The 23,697-nt window shown below is 35.0% G+C and overlaps 1 protein-coding gene across 1 annotated transcript in view; it reads right to left on the minus strand.

Moving 5' to 3' along the window:
- Window positions 1-9,452: 9,452 nt before the first annotated feature.
- The window catches only part of LOC149570863 (Ribosomal protein L34), a 58,958-nt gene continuing 44,713 nt past the window's right edge, over window positions 9,453-23,697 (minus strand). Inside the window, exon 2 of the mRNA XM_089812422.1 lies at window positions 9,453-9,885. Coding sequence (XP_089668548.1) covers window positions 9,632-9,885 — 254 coding nt within the window. The 3' untranslated portion in view covers window positions 9,453-9,631. The remainder of the gene's footprint in view (window positions 9,886-23,697) is intronic.

A 23,697-nucleotide genomic window follows, 5' to 3' on the forward strand; every position in this document is an offset into this window, starting at 1 on the left:
AAAAGGCCATTGTTCAAAAGATTTTTTGCACTCTCCCTTTAAAGAATAATACCAAAGTTTTTGTTGTTGGAGAGATGTTAGATTTGGATACTCTCATTGTGGATAAGTTGGATGGTATCTTGATTGCATCTGAAATGTGTACCAATGTTGAAGGATCATCACAAAGGGAAAAAAAAATTGAAGGCTGTGAAAAGTGCAAAAGAAACTTCGAGAAGTCAAGTGATAGTGTGAAAGGTGACTCAAATGATGAGATAGCCTATCTCATAAGGAAATTGAAGAAAGGACTCAGCAAGAGAAAATGCAAGTTTCCCCTAAAATGCTTCAACTATGGTAAACTTGGTCATTTGATTCAAAATGTCCTCCTGAGAAAGAAGAAGACAACACTAATGAAAGAAGTTCAAAGTTTAAAAGAACTAGGAAATTTGTAAGAAGAAATAGGAAATATAATAAATCTAAAAGAGTGTTATATTCTAAGGATGGAAGTGATAGTTCTTCCTATAGTGAAGATGATCTTCACAATGATGAAATGTTGTTCATGGCAATAGACGTCTTAAATTTGGACGAGCATGAAAAATGTGGGTTTCCTAATTTTAATGGCACAAACTTTACTATTTAGAATTTTAGAATGTTTATTTGCATTAAGGCTCTTGGTCTTGATGTATGGGAGTGTATTTTAACTCATTATGTTCCTCCCATAGAACTCGCAAATTCTAAAAATAAGATGTCAGCAAATACAAAAGAAATAAGTGGCATCCTAGGTTGTCTAATTGATTTTGAGTGTGACAAGTACTTGCATTTTAACACAATTAAAGAAATTTGGAAACATGTACTTGCTACATATGGAAATGATCTTCAAAAGGATATTAATTGTATGGCCAAGGATGATACTTAGTTTGATGACCAAAAGGGTAATGATGACAATGATATGGAAGATGGTGGACTTAGAACTTGAGTTATTAACAGCCTTGGCTGAAATTTAGAAACTCAAGAAGAGAAATTAGAATCTTGTAAACTTGTTACAAATGGAAAGTCAAGAGAAACTAAAGATTGTTATGGTTGTTATTGAGGTTGAAAAACATCTTATTGACTCAAAAAAAATGAATAAAGAGGCCAAAAAGATTCAAGACAGTTTAGAAAATCAAATTCAAATGAAAGAAGAAAAAAATTGTAGATCAGAGGTAGAATTTGTTTCTCTAAGAAACCTTGGCAAATCTACAACCTTGTCAAGTGAACAGGTTGTTAGCATGATTGTTGATGGTATTCCTTTGGGGAAGTATCCTAGGTATTGGAAAGATTGTTTATGATTGACATGTTGCATTCATGATTGTGTTTGTCATTGATGTCGACATAGCATTATTTCTGTGAAGACTAGTAGAGTAGCAAACAAAGAATGAGATCGTACGGACTGAGTATTGGTGATTAGGTCAAGCAAAGTTGAGAATATATTCTACACTATATCCTGATGATTTGGATAAGTATGCATAAAAAGTGTTGAAGACGTATATGCTTGATTTACAAAAGATAGTAAGTAGAAAGTACATGATAAGTGGTTTCTGATGATTGATTTGTATCTCCTAATTGAGATAGAAATGGGATACACGCAGTTAGACTATGATAGTAGACAACCTAATGATGACATCAGCCAGCGTACAAGGTCAGGGGTCGCACATGTGAGAAGTTGTGAAGACTGTGAGCCGACAATAACTTGTAATTGTGAAAAGATGTAATGTTTTGTAATATTTTAATGAGGTCCTATTATAATTAATTGGAAAAGCCTCAAGGCCGACTCAAGAAATTATTTTGAGAATATGATATAAAGGAAGTTTATTTTCCTTGTGGTGAAGTGTGTGATAGAAAAGTCAAATGTGATATGAGAAGTATTTGGTAAATGCAAACGATCCAAGGGATTATTGGATGCGAAGTTGGCGATATGGTATTGATATCAAAAGAGGTTTGGTCTAGTGAAGAGGACAGAGAAGGAGCTGAGGATATTCATTTCTATTATTCTACAAGGAATAATACAAAGATTAGTTGGATAGTGAGTTTGGTGGTCTTGCCCCTAAAGTTGTTTGCATAGTGGGTCCTTTTGCCTTCTATAACTCCTAACAGGGATTCAAAGTCTCCTAACAGGAACTGGTACGTACTAAATGTATTTCATTGGCTCTTAATAGAGTCCATCCTATAACAAGGAACTTTTATATTAGTACATCATTTTGTGGGTACCATCCCCACCAGGGTTTTCCCTTTGATCAAGGGTTTCCATAGTTAACATATATGGTGTTATTGTATATGTATATCTTTTATGGTTGTTGATTATATTGTTCACATGCTTAAGAATTAATAAGGTTGATAAGTGTTTTAATAGTTGGATAATTGATTCACGCCCCTCCCTCCCTCTCAATTATCTTGGTGGAATTACATTCTAGCAGAGGTGAATAGAAAAAACCTCATCATGTCATTAGATAATCTCATTGCTTCACAAAAACCATCATTCTAGATAAGAGAGGGATTGGAAATGAACAATAGACTTCAAGTGGTTTGTAGGGCGTTATTGTCCAATAAAATCATTTGAACAAGGTGAATAAATCTTTCTTCTATTGTTATTGCTTCTCATGTAATTATTTTGGACACTATACCAGAAATTGTAGGTCTTTCACTCAAAGAAAATCCTACTTCTTTGACAAAAACTTATTTGGTTCTTTTGGCAAATATATATAACTTGTTATAGTTGCAACAACTTTGGTCATGCAGCAAATTTTTGCAAGATTGATAGTGCAGGATCATCTTATCAAGCTGAAGAAAAAGGAAAACCAAAGATTACTAAAGTTTGGAGGAAGAAAGAATCAAGAGGTATCTCTTAAGGTTTTGGTTGCTCAAATTTCTCTTGTTGATAGATATGAAAAGGATAATGGTATGTAGATAGTGGTTTCTCTAGACATATGAGTTGTCATTTGAGTAAGTTTCATACTACTTAAAATATGAAAGAAGGAAAGGTCAAATTTGGAAGTAGTTCATATGCTGAAGTTGTTGGTATTGGAACCTTAATTTTAAATAATAATGCAACTAAAGTAGAGATTGTGTTTTACATTAAAGGTATGAAAAACAATTTGTTGAGTGCAAGTCAAATTTGTGACCAAGGTTGTAATCTTGTTTTTTATTTAAATGAGTGCATCATTAAGAAAGGTGAAGAGCTTATTGTAAATGCTAGTAGGACATTGAACAATCTTTATATTCTTGACGATACTAATGATGAAACCTATTGTTTATGTCAAGTAGAAGATGAATGGCTTTGGCATAGAAGACTTGGGCATATAAAGCAGGAATGAAGCACTTAGAGACGTGCCTATTTTAGAAAAGCCAATTAGCATCATATGTAAGACTTGTCAACAAGGGAAGCAACCAAGAGCTTCCTTCAAACCAAAAGAACTTCCCAACTGCAAGCTACTTACCTTATGCACATGGATCTTTGTGGGTCAACTACGACAAAAAGTCTACAAGGTGAGATATATTTTATGTTGTTAATAGATGAGTATTCATGCATAACTTGGGTAGCTTTTCTCAAAGAAGAATCAGAAGCTCTAGATAAGTTTAAAACATTTAAGGCTTTGGTTGAAAATGAAGTGCATTTAAAGATTAAATGTTTATATTCAAACAATAGTGGTAAATTTACCTCTAATGAGTTTGTGAGTTTTTGTGAAAACCATAGGATTAAGGGACAAATTTCAGCTCCTAGAACATCACAACAAAATGGTGTTTTAGAAAGGAAGAATTGAATAGTTGAAGAAATGGCTTGTTGCCTCATGAATGAAATAAAAGTAAGTGATATTATTTGGAGAGAAGTTGTCCATACAACTGTCTATATTTAAAATAGAACTTTGTTGATGACCAAGTATTGTAAGACACCTTGTGAGCTTTGGAAAGGTAAATCAGCTACTGTTAAATACTTTAAAAGTTTTGGTAACCCATGATATATTAGGATAGATGAAGACAACTTGGAAAAAGTTTACTCAAGAGCATATGAAAGTATATTTCTAAAAGTAAGGCTTTTAAATGTTACAACAAAAGGCTACATAAAAATTGTTGAAAGTGCAAATGTTAATTTTCATGAAGTTAGTAATGAAACTTGTGAGAATGTGAACAACAAGAATGAGCAAAATATTGAAACCAGCATTGTTGTACCTTCTTCTCCATCTCCTTGTCTTGGACCAGCAAGAAAAGACGAAGAAAAATGCAAAATAAAAGTCACAATCAAATAGTGATAATAGATTCTTTTCCATCAATGAAGCTGAACTGCACATGTGCCTTCCAGTTTTGATATACAGGTGAAATTGGTACATCCTCTTTTTAAACCCCCTTTAAGTTTGTATAAAGGAATCATCCTCTAGAGCAAGCAATGGTTGAAAGAAGAACAAGGGATGCTAGGAAGAATGTAAATTATTTTGTGAATGGTGATGTTTCACCAAGATGAGCATTGAATTGTAGCCATGAAAGAGGAATTAGAGCATATCCAAAAGAGTAATACATGGGAGCTTGTGCCTACACCTAAGGATAAAAACATCATAGGTACAAAATGGGTGCTTCATAAGAAGGTAAATGAAGATAGGAAAATAGTAAGAAATAAAGCCTATTTAGTTTGCAAAGGGCATTCTCAAGTTGAAAGAATTAATTTTGATCAAACTTTTGCACCCATAGTAAGGTTAGAAGCTGTTAGAATGTTTCTTGCTTTTGTCATTTTCAAATGTTTCAAAGTTTATCAAATGGTTGTTAAATCTACATATTTAAATGGTGACTTAAATGAAGAGTGTATGTGGAACAACCTAAAGCGTTTACTTTGTCTAACAATTTGGATGATGTGTGCAAGCTAAAAAGGGCATTGTATGGACTTAAACAAGCTTCAAGAGCTCAGTATGATAGACTGGACAAATATCTAGAGCAGCAAGGGTTAAAAAATGGTTATGTGGACAGCAACTTGTATGTAAAAGAGAAAGGTGACAATATTCGCATTGTTGTTGTATATGTAGATGACTTGATTTTTGGAAGTGGTAGCTCCAAAATGACTAAGAATTTGATGGTTGCATAAAAAATGAATCTAAAATGTCAGTGATAGGTAACTTATTTTCTTGGGTTGCAAATTCATCAATCAGATGATGGTATTTGTATTTCACAATCTAAATATGTTAGATGGCTACTTAAAAGGTTTAAAATGGAGGATTATAACCCAGTTAGCACTCCCATGAAAACTGGATCCAAGTTAAGCATAGAGGATGAGTCTCCTAGAGTTGATCGGACTTACTACAGGTCTATGGTAGGAAGTTTGTTATTTGTTACAGTTGTTAGACCTGATATCATGCAAGTTGTAGGTTATGTCGTATACTTCAAGTCGCACCTAAGAAAACGCATGTGATTGTTATTAGGAGAATTTTTTAGCATCTAAAAGGGACTGTTGGCTATTGTTTATTATTTCCAACATGTGATTTTTGTCTAACAATATACACAGATACAGACTGGGGACGTTTAGTGGATGACAAAAAGAGCACAAGTGGTTGTGCATTTTTCCTTGGCGGGTGTCTTGTTTCTCGACTCACCAAGAAACAAATTTGTACTTCTCTATCTACAGTTGAATTAGAATATATTGCAGTAGCGTCATGTTGTATGCAAGTAATTTCGATGAAGAATACCTCGCTAGTTTACAAGCTTCAATTTGTTGATCTCATTTTTATTTATTGTGACGACACTAGTGCGATTGATAATTCTAAAAATCTTGTTGTATACTCTCGCGCTAAGCATATTCCAATTAAATGTCATTACTGGAAACAACAAGCTGCTAATCAAGTTGTCAAGCTCGAATATGTTTACTCCAAGAAACGGGTGACTAACATCTTCACAAAAGCACTTCCCCGAGAATGATTTGCATATCTCAAGAGCAAACTCGATGTTTGTCTTTTTCACTAGATTACTTATCTTCCACAGGAGCACTTCATTGCAATATCACTGATGTCAAAGGGGGGAGTAATGCATTAGGAGGGTATTGTTCGTCAACAATTTTTTCCCAGTTGAGGTTTCCATCAATGAAAATAGGTTAAGATTGTTGATATTTTTCATTAATGTTTAAATTGTCTATTTATTGAGCCCATTGTGATACTGTGGTGATTCTACTTGATCTAGGTGGCCTTGCAATCTCCTAATCTTGACTTCTACCAAAGTTTGACTATCCCATGTGGATTGTTTGGGTGGATTGTTGTGTTTGCTTGTAGACCGGTCTGACAAGAACCGTTCAATTAGAAGCTATTTGTGTAGAGCAAATGCAAATTTGCACTAGGAGTTTATAGTGCGAGGAGAGTTCGTATAAAACAACATTCATAAACAAATTGTGGACAACTACTGCAACAATCATAATATCTGCTAAAATTGTTCAATGTTACATGTGTTGGCATTTCTCTTCGGGATTGACAAGAATACGTTATGAGAGCTACTGTGAGAAGCATTTTGTTTTTTATAGAAGCTAGATGTGTGGGAGAAAAGGACAAAGTTATGCTTGTAGGTTGATTTGTCATTCATAAAATCACAAGGTTGCATGGGGACGAGGGTAATAGGGGTACTTAGGGTACCCATACGGGTACAGGTATAGGTATGGCCATTTTTTATAATAGGAGAGGGAGGTACTTGGGTATGTCAAACTTTATTTAAAAATTATAGTTTTATATTTATAAAAAATCTGAAATTATAAGTCATGACAATGATTTTTCAAAACAAGAACATTGCTAAAGTTTGCAAATATAATGTATTGTTTTCAGTTTCAGATTTGCTATATGTTTGCAATAATAATATATGATAAATGATTAGATGTTGAATAAAGAAGACAGACTTTAAACATGAATGAGAAGATCATAAATCATATGACAATGACATATTGCAAATGATAAACTTCTGACTTGAACAGTGATAAAGTTCATTGTTAATGAGTATCAAAGTTTCAAACTGATTGGGTATTGAATTAAGCTTGATAAACAGCACGCTGATACAAAAACAAAAATCCGAAAAAATAAAAATCAGAATTAATCAAGGTCCTTAGCTATTATGCTCTCTACCGAGTATTGGCTACTTGGGATACGTGTATGAGTATTAGGGGTGTGGGTACGAGTACCATGCAACCTTGTAAAATTGACTAAATAAGATTAAGGGACTATCAATTTTATGAGAATGCAAGATGACATATGAGAGCAGATGAAGGGGTATGTTCTTCATAGTTTTTGTCCTATATTACCCACACTAGTCTACAGGTGTCATGTTTTTCCTATCAGGCACTTTTTGAGAATTTTTTCACGTAAGACATCCATTCTTCTTCTTTTATTGATAAAATGCCAGTTACAAAGAGTTGCGGCAAAAGACATCCATTCTTGGTAGAGCAACACACTTTTGTTTTTGGAAAATGCAGGGGACAGCAAATGAGACTTGTTTGTCATTTTTGGTGCGAAAAAGACATGGTTCGATTTTAGACTGAAAGATGATTGCAGTGATAATGACTTGGTGCGAATACGTCAGTGTTATGTAGTGTTACCTATTTCGACCAACTAGTAAACAACAAAAAAGGCGAGGCAGTTCAGTTTTTGTGTGTGGGTATTGTTGTTGAGGAAAGTAGCTGTTTAAAAGAAAAGCTACCAATTTTTTATCGGCATGCATATGAGTGTCAAATATATAGTTTTGGAAGTAGATCATTGAGAAAAAAAAGATAGAACATCTACTGAATAGAGGTTTTTGTAGCTCATTCACTGTTTTGCTACTGCATATTTTGCATCTCATTCAACCAAAGAAGATATATAGTAACGAGTATCATTAAATGCCAATTAGCAAGTAAAGTTTGAAGGTTATTGATGCTAGTTCCTCGTATGATAAAGTGAAGTCCAAATCGGTTCAGCAGACAAAGTACTTGTTCTTCATACAGGGCAGCATTTAGGAAGTCTGTGTTGAGAGTGCAATAGAGAAACTGTTATAAAAGCGAGATAGAAGTTGTTACTGAAGTTGATGCATGTTGAAGGTCTGCATTACTGTGTTCATTTATGGGTTTTACCCTCTTTGGTAAAACAAAATCTTATGTTTTATGTCAAATCCTTGGTTTCATATCAAATGTATTGAGTACGTGCCCTCTTGAAGTTGAAGCCTCTGTATGTTCAAGTTGGAGCCTGTGCTGTAATTGTGAGTGTGAAGGATTTGTAGCTCTCATCTTTGGTAGCAGCCCATTTTTGGAGATTAGTAATACCGCAGTTATTTTATCCTATCGGGTTTTCCACAAAACAACATTGGTGTCCCCGTTTTACTTAGTGTGAACTCTGTTGTTACTTGGGTTACATTTATTTTAATGTATTAAAATACTGATTCACCCTCTCGCTCTCAGTAGTTTTTTAATTTTACAAGCAACCCTGCAAACTCTAATAAATCAAACTGCACTCTTCAAGTAAAACTACAATCCTCTATGTTAAAGATAAAAGAAAAAATAAATTTTCCTGCATTAACCGAGGACCTTTCACCACCATGGCAAATCATCTTTCAAAGGGTTTTCATCTTCAAGAAGAAAAAAAAGATGAACCAAGTTCAATCTTCCCAAACCACTTTATATACATTTCCTGCCAAACATTTTGATAGACTTCATTTTTAGTATCTCTTTTCAATTAAGATGTTAGTTTGACTCCAAAATCTTTAATGAGAATAATGATATATTTGATTTGCAAGGTTCCAATATTGTGTCTATGCATTTTTATTTTTTTAAGTCTCTTTCAAATTACAAGCTTTAGTAAAATAATTGAAATAAAGAATAGCCCTAAATTGTAGAAATTATCAAAAAGCATCAGATTGAAATCTGACTGCACTAGACTAATACTAATGATGAATATGAGAATCAAGACCGATTACACAACTTACTATAATAAACACTTTTTCCAAAAAAATCTTCAAAAAACATCAAAAGCCAAATTCACTTTGAAAAGTGTCATAAGAGTCCTCCAAACCAGCTGGGCCCATTTCCAATATCAAACACTCCCTCTAGCAAGGCACCAAAAAGCCAAAGCACTAAAGTATTGGAGTGATAAAAAATAGTTAAGGACACTGCATAAGATGGCCCTAGGAAGTGAAACTTTCTTTTAAGTGTTGTATAATTAAATCAGAAAGTTCCCAATATGAACGTAATATTTCACTTTCACAAGCCACAAAAGAACCTTGCATTGCACTTAAGAAAAATTCTTAAATTGCCCATTATAATGCAATATGTATGTGAATGCAACAAGTACTAAATCCATCAATCTACATTGTAGTATTACCAAAATTTACAGTGCACTTATGTTTTTATAAATGATTTCCTATAGTTGAAAGAAGAGGAAAGTTTATAACATCAAAAATGAATTAACTTCAAAAAATATCTAGCATTTACGAATACCCAAATGCATGTCACATTGCAAGTGTTCTTTTAAAATGAATGCTACAAAACCATGAATAAATCTTGATCAAAATGCAAAAACATAATCAAATGCCAAAAATATACATTTCAATTCTGCACAAGGTCTGTGATTAAAGACTACTCTTGTCCACATATGCATTAACATGTCAAGAAAATATCTGCTCTTAGGATATTTTTGATGTGTCAAGAAAACTTTCCATTGTTAGGAAATGTTTGGGTCACGAGCCGCTTGCGACCCTTTGCGCGCCTTCTTTTCAGCACTTTTCTTCCGCCTGGAGATCGCATTCGAATTCGGAAGCCATAGGTTCGAGCTCTCGACTTGCGAGACCTAGACCTCTTGGTGCAACCCAGGGAAGGCTTAGCTGCTCTTACTTTCAGAAGGCTTCCCCTCTCCCCTACCAACCGAAGGCGATTCAAGTTGGGCCTAATTGATAGACCTGTTTGCAAGATTCAGATCCAAAAAATAAGTATTGTTATCCTAGAAAAAGATGAATAATCCGAGTATTTGCTTGTGTGTACATCTAAGTCTAGATATCATTTTTGGCATCAAGATATGCTCAACTAAAATCTATGAAGCCAAAGGGAACAATACGTATTTTCAAAACATTGAAGACTTGTTAAGAATACAACATATTAGTTCATCCAAAATTATTATGTGGTTCAGAGTTTAAAATGTCTACTTAATTGACTTCTAATGATATATCATACAACAAATTTTATTTATAAAACTGCTTTAGCTCAGATTCATAAAGATTAACTTTCCCATTAAATGTTTTTTGATCGAGAAGCTGTCATGAAAAGGAGCCCCTTAAACTTAAAAGGCTATTATAGTAATTACACTTCATTTTGCCTTACATATCAAGGCAAGAGGAGTAACTATTCCTTCAAAATTAGCATAAGACAGAAGATTCAGCCCCAACCCTTCTAAACATGTTCTTGGTGTCTGCCTAATGGAAACTAGTGGACTATATGGCCAAGACGACATTACCAGTGAACCAAAGCCTAATTAACATACATTCAGTCTAGTGTCCTGATTCAACCAGCCAAAATGTGGAGTTCAACAAATTCCATTGCAGCTCACTCTTGCTGCATTCATTACCCCCAAGTCATCCAAAATGGAAATTATTCTTTAACAAAGGAAAATTTGGTTATATGACAGCAGATGTGTGTTATCCATGGTGTAGGTGTGGAATTAATGGATGAGGCCTAAGTTACTGATTTGCACCATCCTGCCCTGGATTTCGAAGAGGATTCATTCTGATGCAGATGCGGATGCTGGTGCCCTATGGATGCGTGCAGGAAGCGCATCCTGGGCACCTGTATGCTCTGTGGATGCATGATTCCTGCACGCATCTACAGAGCACCCGGGAGCTTCCACAAGCTTTTGTTTGATAAAAACAACTTAGTAGTATTATGCAATGTACATTTCTTTCTTTGCAATGTAGAGTCTGATGACCTAAGCTGTTGAAACTTGTCAACTTCGATTACTCAATCTAGCAACTGCATCAATTCAGACTAGACTGATGTAAACCAGCTGCTCAATTTTTGAAGCTTGTCAATTTTATTGCTCAACTTGGCAACTGTTTATAAGTATACAAGGCTGATGTAAACAAGTACCAGAATGAGAATAATATGTCTTCAAATTAAGCTGTTCTAGATGATTAAAATGTGTTGTTTACTTAAGTTCTTCTAGGTAACACCATATTCTCGAAAACCAAAAACAAAAGCAAATGGTTTCCAGAAAATTCGAGTTTACCTTTTGCAATTGTATGCAGGAATTGCACTCCACAAAGCTAGATTTTGCAACATCCTTAGTAGCACATCATTCTTGTACTGTCTCCACAATGCATGAGCCATGGCTTTCAAATTCATCACTTTTGGCTAGACCATTTTAATTATGCAATTTGTCAATCTTACAAATATAACAACTTTTGCAGTGTAGAGTCTGATGACCTAAGTTGTTGAGACTTTTCAATTTTGATTACTCAATCTAAAAACTGCTTCTATGCAGACCAGCCTAATATAAAAAGCTGATGTTATTCAAGGTTGCCAATTTTTTTGCTCAACTTGGCAATTGTTTATCTGAAGACAAGACTGATGTAAACAACTGACGGATTGAGTGCGATATGCCTTCTACATAAGCTGTTCTAGACAACTAGAAATGTCGTGGAAATGTTCAAAACAGCTTGATTACAATATTGTACTTAAGCTGTTCTAGACAACTGGGTACAACTGTGAAGTCTTATACCATCAAATGATTTAATTTTGGATGTTTCTTGCATTTCTTTGCATATATATATATATATAAACGCATCCAAAACGCCCAAAAAAAATTCAGGCATCCATGCACTTGATTCTCACACATGCATTAGCATCCGCACCCGAATCAGCAACTTAGGGCAAGACTAGTTTTGCTTAAAATCCCTCCCATAAGTAAACATTGAACTGAGGTAGAAGACTGCATTAAATAATGAGGGGAAGTGGGCAAATAATTTCCAGGCCAAAGAAAATGCAGGGGGAACACCAGCAGCTTGATGTTGTGCGATCCACAATTTTCTACAAGAACATGCTGTGTAATTTAGAGACCAAAATAAATTAATCTCTGCTCTGCTAATTGGATTTCCTATCAAAAGATAGTGGAATTCTTTGCAATACTTTCAGAATGCAAGGATGATTCCACAAACATAAACAGAAATAAATCAGTCTATTCCTAAAACCTCAAAGCAAGAAAATTACTTGAAAATGGAAAATGCAATGATGATTTCACAAGCATAAACAGAAATTAATCAGATCATTGAGGGCGGATTTATCCTAGAAATATAATGGCAAGAAAACCCAGTTGAATATGCAAATGCATGTCTTCAGCTTCCTTGGAACATTAAAAATTTGAAACAATTACAACTGTCCAGCTTGCTCCACGCATTTCCTATCTTCCTAATGCTCTCCAGCATTGAATGTCTTCAGCCAAATGGCTGTCCTTTCTGCCTGGAATTTTTTTGTGCCTCTCTCTCTCTCTCTCACTCTTTCTTGCCTCCCTTGAAGACACACTCACGCTAGTATCAACATATAGATGATAGTAATATGTCTTATTGATCCATAGTACACAGCAGTTTATATATGTGTAGCGATTTTTACCAAATGAGGATTGATGTTAATAAAAGAATGAACCAATTCCTTGAATACAAAAGACGTAATTGTCATTGATGTAAAAGAGAAATCATTATGAGCATCAGTAATGAATTTTTGGAATTGATGATGGTCATACAATTTACAAGTTTTGAAAGCAGAACCTACAAGTCACACAGATCTCAAAGAAAGATTATATGTTATTAAAGATGCCAGCAACGTCTTGCTTACTGATGCCAGCAATCATGTAAGAGAACCGGTGATGGTAGCATAATGCAAAGAAAAGTGTACATATTTAAGAAGTTAATCTACGATAATCAGTGTTTAACAAGTCAATAAAATAAATAAAACAAATGAAACTGGACAGGTAACCAACACTCAGTACCATGGTTCAAAAAAAGGGCGAAATATTGCCAAACACGCAGTATTTCGCGGGTCACAGAGTTGAACGAAATAAACGCACCAATTCTCAGCGCCGTGATTTGTAAATAATTGCTGCGATTTTTTGTGATAAATATCGCCAAATTTCACGCATAAACATAGTTGAAAACGAAAATTTCGTTGAGCATTTAATTTATAAAATAATATCACTCGGTTTAACATTTTAGGTTTTTAACTTTTTGTCTTGAATGCCCGAGCAGCTATGTATAATACATAATCATATTATTGTTGACGGCGAGCGAAGGCATTAGTTTCTCGACTGGCAGAAAAGCAGAAAGGTTGGAATCGACTGGTTGCTGTTTCAGAACCGCCTAGCAAAATCTAGTAGTTTGAATTCATTGGTTGCCGTTGCTGAATCAATAGGCAGAATCGATAGGAGGTAAGTTACCATTTTTACTAAGTCATTCTTGTTTTCGTATGAAAAGTTTAGTGGCATTTATGTAATGAAATTCAAACACTGCATAATTAATATTAAAGTCAAAGTTTTATAATACTGTAAGTTATTTTTTTATTATATTGTTAAATAATATATGAACTAATTAACGGCATTATTAAATAGTAATAGTAATACTTTATAATTCATAATTTTATATAGTAAATTACTATATACTATTATACTGTATTGATTATTAAATCTTGTATGACAGTACATAATAAAATAAAATATATTATTAAATAATATGACTATGTTAAAAATTATATAATACTGTATGTGTATATGTATATATTTATAATATTCTAATTTATAATATATTTTGGTTGAGCAATTTAAAAATAGTATATATTTGATATGCATTTGATAATTTAATATTGATAATTGTAATTTCATTATATGCTTCTAACATCTAATTATAAAGTATTTTTTTTGCTCGGTTCTCAAACTTCACAAGATGGCCAGCGGCAGAGAGAAGGATGCATTATGGAAAGATGGGAACCTAGGAGAAGGCAGAGGACATGCCGAATATTTTGTCATAAGCATATGACTTCAGGCATTAACCGATTAAAAAACCATCTTGCAAAGATTCCGTGCAATGATATTACACCGTGTGATACATGTCTAGAAGAGGCTACAAGAGAGGCTTTGACAAGCCTTCAAAAATATGTGAAAAATAACGCAGCAAAAAAGAGGACATTCGAGGCCATGACAGCCCCAATGGGGACTTTTAGTTTTACAAGATCACAAACAGGAGGAGAGGCTTCTTCTTCTATTGGGCCTCAGATATGAGGATCAGGAAGTGGGGGTGGGTCTTTATCAGAAATTTGGGTTCCACGCAACATTCTTGGTGCTCAACCTGACTTGCTAGGCACTGCATGGAACAAAGAGATGCATTAGAAGACAAAGGTGGCAATTACAAGATTTTGGATCCACGATGATATTCCCTTTAATGCTTTATGTAGTCCGTATTGGGATCAAGTGGTAAGGGGTTCAAGGCCTCAACTCCTTATGAGGTTAGTGGGTCATTGTTGGACGGTGAGGTAAAAAACATTCACCAGCTTGTGGAAGAGCAAAGAAAAGTTTGGGAAATATGTTGCACTATTATATCGAATGGGTGAACGGATGGCAGGAATAGGACGCTCATCAACTTCATAGTTGCTTCAGGGGGGCAGTTAGTATTTCTAAAATCAGTTGATGCCTCTCATCAAGTAAAAAATGCAGAAAATTTGTGGAACATGTTGGATGAGGTGGTAATAGAAGTGGGAGTGGCTAATGTCATCCAAATTGTGACTGATAATGCAATTGCATATGTGACAGCTAGTACGCTTCTGATGGAGAGGCATCCCAGATAATTTTGGAGCCCTTGTGCTGCCCATTGTGTTGACTTGCTTCTTGAGGATCTAGGGAAACTAAGCTGGGTGGAGAAGGTGGTTGAAGATGGAAGGAATATTGCAGAGTACATCTACAATCATACATGGGTCTTGAGTCTTATGAGAGAGCACATTAGTGGTAAGGATCTTGTACGAGCAAGGGTCACACGCTTTGCTACTAATTTTCTAAATTTGCAAAAAGCATATCTGAGACATTGTTAGACCTCAGGTGTGAGACCTTATGCCAAGAAGCATGAAGCAAAGAAGATTGTGAAGATTGTGTAGATTGTGTTTGGTGCTAGCTTTGAAAAGCTAATGGAGGCGACCCTCAAAGTAAGTTGCATTTAATTTTTAAATATTTTCATTGGCTGATTTTTGTATGTTTTATTATGTCCAGGTGTCAGAACCGTTGGTGAAGAAGGTTCTACGAACTGTGGATAGGGATAAAAACCCCATGGGGTTTCTATATGAGGCCATGGATAGGGAAAAGGAGGTCATTAAGCACTTGTATAGGTTAAATGAGACCAAATATAGACCCATATGGAAAATTATTGATTGTAGGGGGAACCGACAAGTCCACCAACACATTCATGCAGCTTACCTACTTCTTGAACCCCAAGTACTATTTCTCCAACACTTTAAAAGCAGATGCAGAGGTTCAAATTGGCTTGGTCACATGTATTTGAAGATTGGTTGCTGATACAGACCTCCGAGATCTCATACTTGATGAGTTGCAAAGCTACAAGAGGGAAGAGGAGCCATTGTTTTCTTCTCCTGATTGCAAATGTAGGAGATACACCCTGTAGCCAGGTGAAAAAGAACATGTGTTTAGTTTTATCATACCATTTATTTCACTCATGAAGTTTATTGGAAGTTTTACCACATCATAAATGGTTTGTTTAATCCTTGCAGATCTATGGTGGCAAGATTATGGTACCACAATGCCTAATCTTCAATGGCTTGCCATCTGAATTTTATCACAGCCTTGTAGTGCTTCTGGCTGTGAGAGAAATTAGAGTACTTTTCAGAACATACACACAACGAAACGTAATAGTGTTTATGTGAAGTACAACCTTCTCTTATACGAAAAGAAGGTGAAAGGGCAAGCTTCATATGAAGCACTAGACTTGGATGATATTGATCCATATCCAGCAAATTGGATTGCTCCTCCTATGGTGAGGATGCAGATGGGGATGTGGGTGAATCTTTATTGACAGATGAGTAGCTAGTTGAGTTTAAGAGAGGAACAGATGACTGGGATGTAGATGTGGCAGCACATGAGGAGGAACATGAGCTTGGTCATCTAGCAGAGGCTTCTGTCGAGAGTGAGGCACCTATTAGAGCACCTGTTGAGGATGTTGCCATAGCAACTACTTCAACACCACCCACCTAGCAACAACAATCTCTCTTGAGTTTTACTCGTAGATGCAAATTATGATTGCTACTTTTAGTTTTCATTGATGTTGAAACTTGAACTTAATATGTATTCAGAAGTAGTAGTTTCATGGAGTTCGACTTCTATATGTATTGAACTTATTTATATTCAGATGTTGTACTTGTTTTTTGGTATATGATTCTAGCACTATGTTAATCTACTAAGTTCTACTTGCTATGAATTACTGTTTAACAAAAAACTTTGATTGATATACGGTGGAAATCTCAAATATTATATATATTCTACAAATTTGGTGTACATGTATGCATTTTTAAGAATTTTTAAGAAATTGTATATTTTCAAATGTTTGATAAAAGTGTCGATTTATTGCCGTATTTTTTGCCGAGCTTTTGCCGATTCCGAGTTTTTCAAAAATTTTGGGTCCGCTAAGATATTGTCGATACCAAATTTTAAACTATACTCAATAGTAATACTATATCAATTTAGACAATGTATAAGTGGAGATATGCTAATCAAGAACAACGATAGTCAAGAGATTTGATGAAGATTTGTGATATTAAGATGAACCACTTGCCAAGGATCGAATCTGAAGTTTGTGATAACCACAACCATTGTCATGAACAAAAATATAAGCCTAACGTGAAAAGTAACATTCTTGATCAGAGAGATTGGTGGAGACTTTTTTGTTTCGAGTGACTTTGCATTCCTCTCTTATGCGGTGAGACTCTTGTGATTCAATGACATGAATAGAGGAGCCAACAAAGTTAGCAAAATAAGAAGGTGCTATGTTCAGGTTTTACAACTCAGAGAAAGCAAGGATGAACTAAGACGGGAGATGTACAACAATGGATTTCCATGAAGAAGACAATTTTCAATGACTCCAATATACAGGGAGTTTTGTAACATACTAAAAATCTGAAGTCTAATTAACTGATTAACTTAAAGGAAAAGGTATCTATCTTAACCAAATGAAAAGATATACAATTAAATTAATTGTTCTATTCTTTCCCATGAAGGGAAAATATGAGATATTTGTAATTTACATTTTCAAATAATTAGAACTAACAACCATTGAACTACTAGATTCACATGACATTCAGTTAACAATTACATTTCACTTGCATTTCCTAAACAAATTTCTTTAGGAAATATTCAAATACATGAATGCATCATATTTATCAAATGAAATGCAAAATACATGAAAAAAGCTACCAAAGAATAAGCGATTTATGACCCTGAGTTGTGCAAGCCTTGGCATCTGGGAGAGAGGAGAAGCATTGCCGTGGGATTGACCTCCCAACGGCGAACTCTTAGTATCCCCACACAATCTCCATTGAGAAAGGCTCTCCCTACCCTGGGAGTTGGCTTGGGACACCCTTCTCTAGCCACGGAGCATCCTAGTGTTGACTAGTCATCTGACGAGGCTATGGACACTTTCCAATCAGTCTGTCTCACAACTGCCAGTACTCCAACCTCTAGTGATCATAGTGGCAAACATGCCATTAACTACCTTGGCCAAGGATCTTGGAAGGGCAACTTAGATGCCCGATCACCCACCACTCGACTTTGATAACAAGAAATTATACAAGGTTTCCCATGAGCTATCTTAGTTACTGATTTTGAATGCCATTAGTAATTATATTTTCTTTTCATTGCAGTATTATTCCCACTCTCTCTCCCTCCATCTCGACCTTGCTAGTCCTAATTACAAGGGAGGTTCATTCTATGATATCTTTTTAAAGAGTACTTATACATCTATCATCTTCATGCCACTTCTGACCTGTGGCATCATAAGTGAGTTGAGTCTTTATTCTAAAAGTAATTACATTTACATGTAGAGAAACACTCCCATCTCAGGAATATATATAGTTCATATCCTTGTGTGGATCGGTACTCATGACAGTAAAAAGAAAACTTTGTGTGCCTTTGTGATTTAGTACTATCACTAGTATAGCCTTTCGGCGATCAAATAACTATGCTTTTGTATCAATGTCATGATGATGGAATATATTACAATGACATAATTCCAATATAATCAAACAGGGTCTGGTCTAAAAGACAAGGTGGCCATTCAGTTGCACGATATAGAACATGATCAATAGTAAAAGAGTAATTCCAATAGTTGATTATGCAGATGCAATTTGAATAGCAAGGTTGGTATTATTACGATAATAGATAGTTTCTATTATCTCTGTTTAGTGTCTAATGGTTATCTATTGTATTCTCCTATATATATTAGAAAGTTTCTAATATTTAGTTTCCTATTTCTAGAATAGAATGTTTCTATTATTTACGATTGTTTCCTAAGGAAACATCGTTCAGTCTCTTGTATAAATTGATCTCTTGATCACTAATAATATCAAGCAAATATTTATTAGAGCCAATACTTCAAATTTTATCGAAAATCATAATTTTTTGTTGAAATTATCAAATCCTTATTTTCGAAATAATTTTTTCCTTCAAATAGCCTTGGTTCGTGTAGGGTTTTTCGTCCATCTACAATTCATGATTTTTTGTATTGGCCGTCACTTCTAATCTAGTTTTTTCAGCTCTATTCGTGGGTTTATTGACTTTGTTTGTGGGTTGTCTTGGCATCTTTTTTATGTGTCTTTGCCTGTTATTTCTCTACAAACCCGCATAACCATTTTTCTCTGCAAAATACAACTACATTTTGGTCATTTTTTCTACCCGCATTTTTGTACTTTTCGCTGCAAAATACAGCTCTTTTAGAAGCATTTCGATCCATTTGTTGCTATGAGAAGCGTCATCTGAGGTTTTTTAACTTCCAGTAACAAATCCACACCCAACAACTAGGGTTTTTCTGCACTTTTCTACCACATTTTGGGTTTTTTTTGCAGCAGGGCCATTTTTTTTAAACCCTAAATTTCTACACCAGATAAAAAAATTACAGATTCCTAATGGGTTTTTCAAGATCACAACTGGGTTGTCCATTTTTTCTAAATGTCTCAACTTTTGAGCGAGTAGATCCTAAATCCGATAACATGTTTTTTGAGCTCTTTCTAGAGACCCCTTCAATTTTTTTGGGTCTTCTATTTGTTTGCCTCAAAGTATGTGTCTTCACAAATTTTCACACTTTTCCACTGGAAAACATGCTATGGCATCTTTGACTAATATTTTGCTCGATGGCAATTCAAAATTCAATGGTCCGAATTATAGCACATGGAAGCAGCAGATACTAGCGATCCTTGAATATCGGAATACTAATCAGATTGTTCTGGGTGTTATGTAGGGTCCAAAAGTAGCTAGTATTGATCAGGATACATGGGATCTAAATAATCCAGAGGCGATGATGCTTCTCAAATTATCCGTAGCTGATGATCAACTACCTCAAATTCCATCTGGCAAAATAGCTGTTGAGATATGGGAGCATCTGAAGAAACTTCATGAGACTTTAGACAAAAGCAGAGCCTTGTTTCTCAAGAACACTTTGTTTTCTATTATCATGGATGAGCAGAAATCTCTCCGAGAACACTTGAATAGGATTCAAGAAAACCGTGATCAGTTGCTTGCCATTGGATGCAAGATGGACGAAGGGGACATTGTGGTCATAAACCTCAAAAGTTTGCACAAGTCTTACAAACATTTTATTGAGACTCTCAACATCACTTTTACTAGCGTTGATTTGAAGTTCACATATCTCTACACACTTCTGCTTCAGCAAAATCGATACCAGTTCCAGCTCCACCTCAACCGAGCAAGGCTTTGTTGTTGAATCCTTTCAGAAGGATAAGGGTAAGTCTCATTCATAGCAATCTTCTCAGCAAAGGTCTTCTGTTCCAACTTCAGAAGGCTATAGGTAAATGAACATTCAATGCAACTATTGCCACCAATATGGGCACATGAAGGTTGAATGTCGAAAGTGCTTAGCTGCCCTATCTAAACAATCGGGTAGTAGCCCACAGCAAACAATGCGGAGCACACTGAGCAGACAGAATCGCCTTTTACGCCTTTTGACAGCTTCGTGCCGTGGATATATTAACCGTTAAGGGAGGGTGTTATGATAATAGATAGTTTATATTATCTTTGTTTAGTATCTAATGGTATCTATTCTATTCTCCTATATATATTAGAAAGTTTCTAATATTTAGTTTCTTGTTTCTAGAATAGAATAGAATGTTTCTATTCTTTACGATTCTTTCCTAAAGAAACATCATTTAGTCTCCTGTATAAATTGATCTCTTGATCATTGTTAATATCAAGCAAAATATTTACCAATTACTTCATAATAGGTATCAGCGTTAAAAAGATGCCACCCACCTTAGAAATTAACTATCAAATTGATCAAAGCATAATAAGTTGAAATTCACCGTACTAAATATGAATCAAAAGCAATAAGGCATGAACAAGAAGAAATTTCTATAGAAGCAAATTCGATTGCCATAACCACTCGGAAGGGAATGAGAACAATTTAAATAAAATGCATTCCATGAAGAGGCGAGCAAGGAAACAAAGGACACCGCATGCATGCTCAATTACACAAGAAATGGTTGAGGTGGCAAGAATACTCGCATAGGCCTTGAATTTCATATTTTGAATAAAAGAACAACATAAGTCTGATGCCTTACAAGGAAACATGGAAAAAGGTGGTCGCTCCAACAATTAAATACATAAATAACCAAAGTCAAGGATCGGATATAAAAGAATAAGGATGGAAACATCAACTACGCTTATGTCTTAGTATATCAATATTGCCCCTTTATATTTATGCTTGTTGAGTAGCCTTAATATATCTATCTATATATACACATACATGTCAAGTTTGAGATTCGCGCACACACACACATACATACATATATATATTTTTTATATCCACACAAATATAAACTCAATATTACTATACTAAGACATGATAAAATTGCAAGGTACTAAGATCATCCATATTATGAAGGTAATATTTTCTTATTTGAGTTTTATAGTGTTTTAGTTTAACTGGATAGTTCATGGTCATCCTTGTACTTTCTTGCTTGTCTAGCTATTTCATCCTTGGTCCAGGTGGTTAAATTCATGCCTGATGACCTGACAATGGATCTGGTGTCCCTTTCCTAACTCCCATTTTGGCAACACTCCCCCACTTCATCATGCTCCTACAAGAATGGAAATGATTCCAAATAATAATATATTTCCATAATTTAAAATAATAACAATAAATCACATAATCATCTTCAATTTCTAAAATATTCATTTTTCAATTCCCATCATAACGTCTAACAAACATGTCACATGAAGTAATAACTAATAACCGAATTACCATTTCACAAGAATCAAAATATCTCAACAACCTTATCGATAGATCAATTTCACATGAACTATTATTTTCAACAAATTTACCAAACAATTAACTTCACAAGAATTTCCCAATGGCTAGATGATTATTTTTAAATGTAGTAAAATTTTGGGACGTAACAAGCTTCACAAGGTAATGCACGGCGGATAAACAATAGTGGCAACGATTATCGATTTCCAAGAGACAGACATGTCTAGAGACAATTTGTTTTAAAATCAAAAATATTTTTAGTTTGCGAAAAAGGATAATCTAAAAAGATTATGAAATGATGGGATCAACATCACAAAAATATTAGAGTTTGAATAAAAGGTTTTCATACAAAGGTGTGATCTATATTATTTGTGAAAGGTGTAATTTATGACTACATTTCAAAGAAAAAAGATAAAAATGTTGATAAATACTAAACCATAGTTGAAAATATTGCACATAGCATGATATACCACAATCCAATATGGCAAATATTATTGCACAAAAAAGTTGCAACAATATTTCCAAAATCGCAAGCCAAAATTATTTCAAAAAATACCAATAAATCGTGGTTTATTTGCCAAAGAATCAGTTAAAAAAACACATCAGCGGCGGTCTGACTTTTGAAGATATTTTTTGAACTTTTATGTGGTTGTCAGAAAAGTTATTTTGATCTTTTATGCAATCGAAGAAACGTTATTTGATGTCATTGTTTCTTGGCCATTTCATTCCAATCGCAATTGCCTCATTTGTTTTGGTGGGTGCCACCCCAGTCCACGGTTGACTCAGCTCAATAGGTAACGATTAGGAATCCCATGTTTGTCGTTATTTTGTTAAGTCGATGAGTGGGGACATGACTAAAATATCACATTGGAACGATAGAAAGCCATGATATCACACCATGTGATGGTGTAAGGAAGCAAAGGTATGCAGAAACGCTTCCTGCACTAATCTTGAGAAGACAATTATGCAAATCTCAAATTAAGTATCCCAAAGATCTCAAGAAATGCATAAAAGCACAATCAAAATAAAAAACAACAATGAACACAAACACGGTGATTTATCATGGAGAAATAATTCCAAGAGAAAAACCTCACCCTCCAAAACTCACATAATGTATTATCAAATCAAGAGGATTACAATACACTTGCAATGCAAGTTCTTTCAGGAGCATCACCAGAACTCGAACTCGGAGAGACTCCTTCTAGCACCAAGCCTTGCAAACAAAACTCAATGATGCAAACTCCTCCCCAAGCCCTCCTTATATAGTGATTTTACAACCTGGAAATCACTTGTGGTTTATACCATGGGCTAAACCACCATTCCAAGTGTTGCCCATTCTTGACATTTACATTTCCAAGATGGGAAGAAGCCAAGTTAAAATAGTATTCCCGTCCATAACTTTGTCCCCTAGTTCAGACCCTCATAAAAGACATAAAATGAGTCATCCATACTCTAAAAACAACCCTCCTATATTCTACTATGGACAGGGCACCTTTTTGACAACTCGCACCTTTTTCCACTGAAACATGTGGAAAACTACCAACAAAAAAATTGTAATTATCTAGAAAAAAATTGCAAGGTTGACACACATGTTTCTCAATAGATGGTTGTCCTAAAGAGGCTACCAAAGAGGCTACAGCAAGCCTTAATGCATATGAGCAAAAGAAGATAGTAAAAAAGAGGACAACAAATGCTATGGCTGCCCCAATGGGAGATTTTAGTTCTAGAGGGTCACAAACAAGTGCAGAGGCTTCTTCTTTCATTGAGCCAAGGATACAAGGTCATCCGAGAATGTGAGAGGATATTCCCTTCAATGCTATATGCAATCCATATAGGGATCAACTGATCACTTCGATTTCTATTTCTGGTAAGGGGTTCAAGGCCCCTACTCATTATGAGGTGAGTGGGTCATTAGACAATGAGGTAAAAACCGTTCATCAACTTGTAGAAGAGCAAAGAAAAATTTAGGAATATAGGAGCTGCACTATTATATCTGATGGGTATAGATGGCAAGATTATGACACTCATCAACTTTGTAGTTGCTTCAAGGGGACAGCTGGTATTTCTGAAAACAGTTGATGCCTCTAATCAGGTCAAGAATGCAGAAACTTTGTGCAACATGTTCGATAAGGTGGCAATGGCAGTGGGAGTGGCTAATGTCATTCAGATTGTGATTGATAATGCAGCTGCATATGTAGCAGCTAG

Source organism: Cupressus sempervirens, chromosome 2, assembly GCF_028749045.1.
Source record: "Cupressus sempervirens isolate cs-2001-9-10 chromosome 2, ASM2874904v1, whole genome shotgun sequence".
In the NCBI taxonomy this organism is placed as follows: domain Eukaryota; kingdom Viridiplantae; phylum Streptophyta; class Pinopsida; order Cupressales; family Cupressaceae; genus Cupressus; species Cupressus sempervirens.